General features: G+C 54.7%; 1 protein-coding gene across 1 annotated transcript in view; it reads right to left on the minus strand.

Annotated features, from left to right (window-relative positions):
- Positions 1-8,822, minus strand: part of FAM65C (family with sequence similarity 65, member C) — a 131,098-nt gene that overhangs the window by 56,762 nt on the left and 65,514 nt on the right. The window contains exon 2 of the mRNA XM_011993226.1: positions 2,407-2,525. Coding sequence (XP_011848616.1) covers positions 2,407-2,525 — 119 coding nt within the window. The remainder of the gene's footprint in view (positions 1-2,406; positions 2,526-8,822) is intronic.

The following is an 8,822-nucleotide window of genomic DNA, read 5'->3' on the forward strand; positions in this document are numbered from 1 at the left end:
AAAAAAAAAAAAAAAAATTTGAGAGACTGGGGTGGGAGGATCGCTTGAATCAAGAAGGTCAAGGCTGTAGTGAATTGCACCACTGCACTACAACCTGGGCGACAGAGTGAGACCCACAAAAAAAAGTTTCTAGAGCACAACGGCAGAGCATTCAATTACCGTACAGAGCGCAGGCTGCCTGCCCTTGAAGCTGCCCTTGGCTACAGGGTCTGCAGACCCTACCCCTCCTTCCAGACCACACAGGGGTCCCTATAGTGCTTCAGTGGACCAGCCTCACTCTGGGGCACACAGCTTGGAGAGGGTCAGCTGGGCTGGATGGCCCCCTAGCCAGGTAATCTGCACAGCTGACCTTCCCAGCCTTGATTACAGACCCCTACAAGAAAGTGAGGGCCTCTGATAAAGCCCAGGACACGGCCTGAGTAGGTGCTCCATGAATATCTGCTGCGTGAACCGGGATTCCTAAGGTGCTTTCAGCTGGGACACTCCAGTATCTTAACCCTGGGGTCCTGGCACCCATGGGAAGGGAGGCCCCAGGGAAAGGTTAGTGAGCTGGGTGGGCTGACCTCGGCAGGGTGGAGGTGGGGTCCTATCCCAGCAGCAAACGCCCCTGGGAAAGAGCTTAGGGAGCACACACAGGAGGGACCTGGCCTGGTCTGGGGATCGAGGGTCCTCCCCCAAGACCTAGCAGTAAGTCAATGCCTGCAGGTGATTCAGCAGGAACTGGAGGAGTGGCCGGGAACTGCAGGAGGAGGGCACGTGTGTGCTGAGGCCCTGAGGCTGGGAGGGGAGGGAGGCAAGCTGCTGGGGCCAGGTCCCAGGGGCCTCTAGGCCAGGAGGGCACTGGGTTTATTCTAAGCAGTATGGGAATCTGCAGGGTTTCAAGTCGGGGAAGAGCATGGTGGGATTTGGTTGTTGACTGACTCACTGACCTACTGGGTTCTGCACTCTGCTCTGGCTGGGGACCCCCACCCGTCCACCCCATTGGCTCAGACAGACAGAAGTTTGGCCCCCTCGGGATATCGGAAAACTGCCCCAGTCCCCAGGCCTGCCCACTCGTCAACGGTTCCCTGAGAGCTTGCACAGTGCCTGGCATGAGGCCCTGGAGCCAGGGGGCAGCAGGCCTGAGCTTATCAGGCTGTGGCCTCCGGGAGCAGAAACAACCTTCTGCCCAGGGACTTAGTACCTAAAGCGGGAGGAGACACAGGACGGGGCAGCAGGCAGGGCCTGGTCCAGCCAGCAACCCCGGGAACTCGGCCACAGGGTCAGTGCTGCCCCCCAGGCCCATCTGTGCCAAGCCTGCTCCCTCATCTGATAACCCCCCATGGTACCGGCCACATGGGTTGCTGGCCCTGCCTCCCTCGTGATTCCTTCCCGACAGCCCCAGGAGCAGGGCGCACCCACAATTCCCACTGTTCAGATGAAGACAACAAGGCTGGTGAGGTGAGGTCACTTGCCCCAGGTCACAGAGCCAGAAGAGGTGGCCCCATTGCCTAGTCTTTCAGACAGGAAGAACATTCCTTCCCAACCCCGCCCTTAGGAGACACAACCCTGCGCCAGTTTTGCTCTGTGATCTTGGGTCAGTGGCTCCACCTATCTGAGCCTCTGGTTTTTTGGGTTTTCTTTTTTGGTGTTTTTGTGGGTTTTTTTGAGATGGCATCTTGCTCTGTCACCCAGGCTGGAGTGCGGTGGTGCGATCTCGGTTCACTGCAACCTCTGCCTCCCAGGTTCAAGTGATCCTCCCACCTCAGCTTTCCAAGTAGCTGGGATTACAGGCACGTGCCACCACACCCAACTAATTTTTGCATTTTTAGTAGAAACGGGGCTTCACCATATTGGCCAGGGTGGTCTCAAACTTCTGACCTCAAGTGATCCGCCCGCCTCGGACTCCCAAAGTGCCGGGGTTACAGGCATGAGCCACCGCACCCAACCTGATTTTTTGGTTTTTCAAAAAAATGTTTGTAGAGATGGGGTTGTGCTATGTTGCCCAGGCTGGTCTCAAGTTCCTGGGCTCAAGTGATCCTCCTGCCTCCGCCTCCCAAAGTGCTGGGATTATAGGCGTGAGTCACTGTGCCTAGCCAGAGCCTCATTTTTTTTTTTATCTGCCAAGTGGACCTGCTAAGCTCAGGCAGATCAACTTCTGGAGCGTTTGAAATGGTAACCACTCAGGTCTCAAGGAAATGATAGGTTTATCCCAACACCAAGATACTCTCTTTCTCTCAATCTCTCTCTCTTTCTCTCTCTCTCTCTCTCTCTCTCTCTCTCTCTCTCTCTCAATCTCTCTCTCTCTCTGCAAGCCAGCCTGAGAGTGAGCCTTCTGGTCTCTGGCAGCAGGAGGAGGATGTCCCTGCCCTTGCCCATTAACAAGCCCCGCCCCGCACCCCGACACAGGACATGGGCGGAACTTACGCAATCCTCCGGCTCTGTGCGCTGCTGAAGCCTGCGAAGGAGGCGCTCCGGCCCACGAGCCCCACAGCCCCTGTGTCCCCAGGGGACAGGAACCGCAACCTCACTGACATGGCGGTCACCTGCAAGGAGAGGACAGGAGAGTCAGCCTGGCACCATCATCCGGCGAGTGCTGTCCGCAGGTCAGCCACCTTCCACCACCACCTACAGACCTCACGACGGCCCCAGAGTGTTGTGGGGGCTGGTACTGTGCCTGGCTTACAGGTCAGCAAGCTGAGGTCCCATAAGGGTAGGGGACCTGATGGGGGACAGTGATGGGAACAGAATTTGAACCCAGGTGTCTGTACTCTGCACTCTGTGCTCAGGTACCCTAATGCCGGGCAATGCTGCCTCCCAGAGCAGGAGGACGGCACCTCCTGAACACAGCCCTCTCGCCCCCACAGACACTCCTCTCCCTCCTCCAGCCCTCCCTGAGCACCTAACACAGGTGAACTCTGCAAGGCAGGCCAAGTCCCCCCATCCTCAAGGGCCGAACAGTCATGATACAGAGTCTATGTTGGAGTGATGGGGGTCCCCAGAGGGCATCTGACCCAGCCGTGAAGAGGCGCCCAAGAGCTGAGGAGGAAGGCTGAGGTGGGGTGAAGGGGAAGGGTGTCCAAGGCCGAGAGAACAGCCTGAGCAAAGGCCAGGACGCATGAGGGGCCTTGGTGTCATCCAGAAGCAGCAAGAAGCTCAGGGGGCTAAAGATGAGGTCAGAGAGGCCGGCAGGGCTCGGGTCCCGAGGGGCCTTGGTAGCCCCAAGGAGGGGCTTGGCCTTACAATGGGGCAAGGGTGACTGGGAGCCATGGGAGGGCTTTGAGAAGCGGGTGGAAAAGCCCAATTCACAGGAAGCCAAGCTGCTGGCGTCAAAGCTGCTTCCACCCCGATCCATTGCCCCGTCTCTGACCCGCCCTGCAATGGGGTCAAACCCGAGCCCTGGCCATCTTCTCTTTTTTCCAAACCATCTCTAGATTGGGAAAATGACACCCTATCCCTTGGGAATGTAGGTCAGCGTCTTCCAGCACGGGCAACTGGAAAGTTCTCCTTCATATCTAACCTAAATCTCAGCTGCTATGGTTTCATACTTCGCTCCTTTGCCAGGGTGGTGTCAATCCAAGGATTCCAGGGACCCCAATGCCCAGACAAAACCTATGAAAAAGCTCCAGTCCACCTAGGCCCTCATCTTCCTGCATGATGAGACCCCCATGTTCCAACATCTCTTTCCCCCAGGGGCCAAGTCCCCCCTGCCACACCTCTGCTCACTTGGGGGCCTCTGCCTGGAAAAACTTCCTCTATCGAGCCACATCTGCGCAGCATCTACTAGGGCATCTCCTGGCAGATCTGTGCAGCCTCCACAGGCCTCCTCCCATATATCCCCCACCCCACAGCCCCACATGTGCTGTACACAGGAAAGCTTGGCAACAAAGAAAGTGAATCTGGGTTCAAATCCCAGCTGTGCCACTCAGGCTCTGGGCCTCAGTGATCACAACAGTAAAATGGGAATTCAGAAAGGACCTCCCATGGAGACTGCTGGAAGGACCAAGGAGAGCACGTCCTGAGAGCCCACAGTGTGCAAGAGACACGTCAGAAGGGCTGGCTCTCTCTGTGCAATTGGCTAAGACCCCAGCCCTGCAGGCGAGCCAGGTGACCCAGATGAGCCAGGTGACTCAGGGAGAGCCAAGTGAGAAGTGAGCGGCTTCTAGCCCTGATAGAGGAAGGTGGCAAGCATTTGCTGACCACTCGCTGTGTGGCAAGCCTGGTGCCCCGTGAGTGGCTACGAATCCATGAACAGCTATGAACCCATGACTAGCAGCGTTGTGTACAGATGGGGAAGTTGAGGCATCGTTCATCAAGTGCTCATTACTCATTACTAAGCTGGCCCTGCACTAAATGCTTTATGTAAATTATGAAATCCACACAACCCTCTTAAGAGCAGGAGCTTTTGATGACCTAATTCCATAGATGAGGAAACCGAGGCTCAGAGAAGTGATGAGACTAGCCCAGGGGCCCCAGCAGGGCACCTGAGCACTGGGTTTAGAACCCGAGGATGCCCGATGTCAGAGCTTGTCTTACCTGTGGTCAGGAGTGCCTTGCACTGGGGCCTTGCAACTGCCCCCCATAAAGAGATCCCCCACAGTCCCCTCCTGTGCTGTGCTGTGCTGAGCCAGCTTGTACCAGCTCACAAGAGTCAACTGGGCCAGGCACAGTGGCTCACACCTGTAATCCTAGCACTTTGGGAGGCCAAAGCAAGCAGATTTCCTGTGCTCAGGAGTTCAAGACCAGCCTGGGCTACATGGTGAAACTTCGTCTACTAAAATACAAAAAATTAGCTGGGGGTGGTGGCAGGCACCTGTAGTCCCAGCTACTCAGGAGACTGAGGCAGGAGAATCGCTTGAACTTGGGAGGTGGAGGTTGCAGTGAGCTGAGGTCATGCCACTGCACTCCAGCCTGGGCAACAGAACAAGACTCTAACTCAAAAAACAAAACAAACAAACAAAAAACCAAAAAAGAGTCCATTGTTAAATGTTCAGGAATTTTGTGAGCCTGTTGACATGTTGGTGGTTTGAAATCAGCCACAGTAAGAGTATTTACACCACAGAAAGTGGCAAGTTCTACAAGTTAGAGTTTCTGTCTGCTGCTTGTTAAACATTTAGGAGCTCCTCACTGCTGTTGCCCCTATCAGCACCTATTCAGGGCCTGAGAAGCTGCTCAAACTGCTTGATCCCCTCAGCCAAGCCAGGCAAGAGAATAAGGACGGAGTAGGGAGGGATTCCCCAAGGCGTGTAGTTGGGACGTGCTCTGGAGCCAGCCTGGGGACTGGAGCTGAAAGGGGTCTCCCCAGCCCCTCCCTCTGCACCTCCCCATCAGAAGCCTTCTGGGCCATTCCTGGAGCTTCACCTCAGTCACTCCACTTCAAGGTCAGAAAGAAGGACAATTGCTAAGCAGTTCCTCCCCATGCAATGCTCAAAACAAGCCCCAGGTCCTTCTGCTCAGTGTGAGATAGAGGAGGACAAAGGAGGGAAACTAAGGCTCGGAGCAGACCTGCAGAACCTGACAGCAGATTCAGCACTCACAGCACTGAGGTTCAGTGGCCCCATTCTTCTTACGAGGAAAGAAAGGCTCTGAGAGGTGAGAGGCAACTCAGGGACACACATATTTCTTTATTTCCTTTTCTTTCTTTCTTTTTTTCTTTTTTTTTTTTTTAGACAGAGTCTGGCTCTGTTGCCCAGACTGGAGTGCACTGGCACAATCTCAGCTCACTGCAACTTCCACCTGCTGGGCTCAAGCCATCCTCCCACGTCAGTCTTTCAAGTGGCTGGGACTACAGGCACACCACACCCAGCTACTTTTTGTATTTATTGTAGAGACGGTTTCGCCATGTTGTCCAGGCTGTTCTTGAACTTCTGAGCTCAAGCGATCCACCCACCTCAACTCCCCAAAGTGCTGGGATTATAGCCGTGAGCCGCCATGCCTGACCAGGACACACATTTTTCAAACTGAAGTCTGGATCTTCCTTCTTCCACGTGCCATCGCCACATGGATTGGCTTCCTGGCTAAACCCTCCTCATCTTTCAGCCCACGTGTCCCCTCCTCCAGGAAGCCTTCCTGGACACCTCCCCACTCCTAGCTGTGTCCGGTGTTTCCTCTGGACGCCCCTGACTTCCTCTGTTATAGTGGACTCTGAATGGTGACTTGTCTATCTCCCCATTGTAGACAGGGAGCTCCCTGCAGGCAGGGACCAGGTGCATGGAAGATTGATAAAACATCTTTATTGAACCAGAAAACAATGAAGGAAAGGTTGACGCTGCTTCCCCTACTTCACCAGGCTGTGCAACCCGAGAGGAGGGTGCTGGAATAGTAACAGTAATAATAATAATAATAACCACTATGTGCTAGACTCTAAGGCAAAGATGAACAAATGTTTTCTGTAAAAAGCCAGACAGAAAGGCTGGGCGCAGTGGCTCACACCTTTAATCCCAGTACTTTGGGAGGCTGAGGTGGGTGGATCACCTGAGGTCAAGAATTCGAGATCAGCCTGGCCAACATGGTGAAACTCTACTAAAAACACAAAAACTAGCTGTGCGTGGTGGCACACGCCTGTAGTCCCAGCTACTCTGGAGGCTGAGGCAGGAGAATCGCTTGAATCCAGGAGACAGAGGTTGCAGTGAGCCAAGATCAAGCCACTGCACTCCAGCCTGGACAACAGAGCAAGACTGCATCTCAAAAACAAACAAATAAAAAGCCACATAGTACATATTTTTGGTTTTTCAGGCCATACAGTTTTTGTCACAACTACTCAGTTCTAGCATTTTAGAGCAAAACCAGCTGCAGACATTATGTAAATGAATTATGCCATGGCTGTGTTTCAGTAAAACTTTATTTACAAAAGCTGCAGCAGCTGTTGAGGATGATGGGTGGCCCTGCCTCTGACCCTTGGGTAGCTAGCACTGCTTGCTACCTGCTCTAAGGACTTAAAATTGTCATTTCATTCTCCAACACCATATGAGACAAGTACTATTATTATCCCCCATTTTGCAGATAAGGAAACCGAGGCTCATGCCAGGCATGGCGACTCATGCCTGTAATTCCAGCACTTTGAGAGGCTGAGGTGGGCGGATCACTGGAGCCCCGGAGTTCAAGACCAGCCTGGGTCTCCTCATGAGAGCTGGTCCCTACAAAAAGTACAAAAATTACCCAGGTGTGGTGGCGTGCACCTGTAGTCCCAGCTACTGCGGGAGGCTGAGGTGGGAGGATCACTGGAGACTTCCCGGCAAGTCGAGGCTGCAGTGAGCTGAGACTGCACCACTGCACTCCAGCCTGGCTGACAGAGTGAGACCCTGTCTCAAAAGAAAGAAAGGAAGGAAGAAAAGAAGGAAAAGAAAAAGGAAAGGAAGAAAAGAAGGAAACCGAGGCTCAGAGAGGACGGAAATGAGTCCTCCGAGGTCACACAGGTAGGAAGTGCCAGAGCTGGAAGTGGACCTGGGCGCGTGGACTCCAAAGCCTGGCCTCAGGACTAGGCTGCGCTTGCTCCCGGAGCTCTGCTGAGGACACGCCCCCCTCCCAGGAGCCAGACCTCCTCCAGGAGGGAAGAGGCCCCAGGATGGAAATAGGATTGGGAGGGGGACCTGCCAAGCTAGAAAGGTAGCCCTGGATGGTGGCCGAGAAAAATCAAGCCCAACCTCTATTGGCTTCAGGGTGTTGCAGCCCCAGCCCCTGTGGGCCCCTTGGGGCCGGCGGACAGTGACGGTTCCCAGGCAGCTCAGCTGCGCCCCCTCCCGGCTGGGCCTAGTGGGGCTGATCCATGACGTTGACCTGGAGTCCAGCCAAGCTGTGTTTCTTGTGGTAAAAGAGACAGATCTCCCCCTCGATGATTGGGGATGGGATGGCCAGGCTGAGACCCAGAATCTCAGGAGCCTTCAGCGGACAGTTTCTGACAGGTCCAGTTTGTCACCTGCGACTAAGGGTGACATTCCTGATATTTAAGCACTCGCACAGCAGCAAGTGGAGGCTGGGTGCTGGAGCAGGGTCTTGAAGACCCTGTCCCCTCCCACCATATGTCACCACGCCTGCTGGGGGTGGCATTAACCCTTTAGCTACCGGATTGTGGGCAGGTCTAGGAGGTCCCTGGGGAGGCATCGGGAAGAGAGGAGGGACGCTCGGGGGGCTTAGGGCAGCCCTGGGTAACCAGCACTCTGCAGGCATGAGAGACAGGGCAGAGACCCTGCTGGGCCCCAGGGCAGAGCAGGGAGGCACAGAATCATGCAGTTTCCAAACCTTTGGTGGCAGACAGGACAGCCTCTTCCACTCCGTGTCCCTCGCTGCCTCTCTCTGGCCTGGCACTTACAACTGATGCCGTTCAGACCTGGCTGGTGCATGCGGGGAGAGGATGCCAGATGCTCCCAGACACTGGGGACTGTCCTGGACCTCCGTCCCCAAGGTGTGGCTGGAGGAAGCAGAGCCCACTCCCGCTAAATCTGTCCTGCTCACTGCTGGCCGAAGCTGCCCTGCGTCTCCTCCCCACTGCCAGCCAGAGGGAACCTGCAATTTCACCTCATTTAGAGGTAAAACATCTAAATTTAACGTCATGGGCTTTCGGGGCTGGGTGGCTTTTATGCCTGAGTCCCTCACTTAGGGCTCTTTTTTATCCACTCAAATGCCAGCCAGGGCTTAGTTTGCTTATAGGAGTTTCCAAAATAGCTCCTTTGGTTTCGCATGAAAGGAAATGGCAAAATAGCCCAGGAAGAGGAATGTGAGTTTACACAGAAGACAGACGGGCGCCCGAGGAGGCTTCTCTGGGAACCAGTTTGCCTGTACCAGAGGGGGCCCGAGAAAGTGTGGAGTCCAAGAGTCCAACTCGTTCATTTTACCGATGGCAAGAC

This window comes from Mandrillus leucophaeus, unplaced genomic scaffold (assembly GCF_000951045.1).
Source record: "Mandrillus leucophaeus isolate KB7577 unplaced genomic scaffold, Mleu.le_1.0 Scaffold428, whole genome shotgun sequence".
NCBI lineage: Eukaryota > Metazoa > Chordata > Mammalia > Primates > Cercopithecidae > Mandrillus > Mandrillus leucophaeus.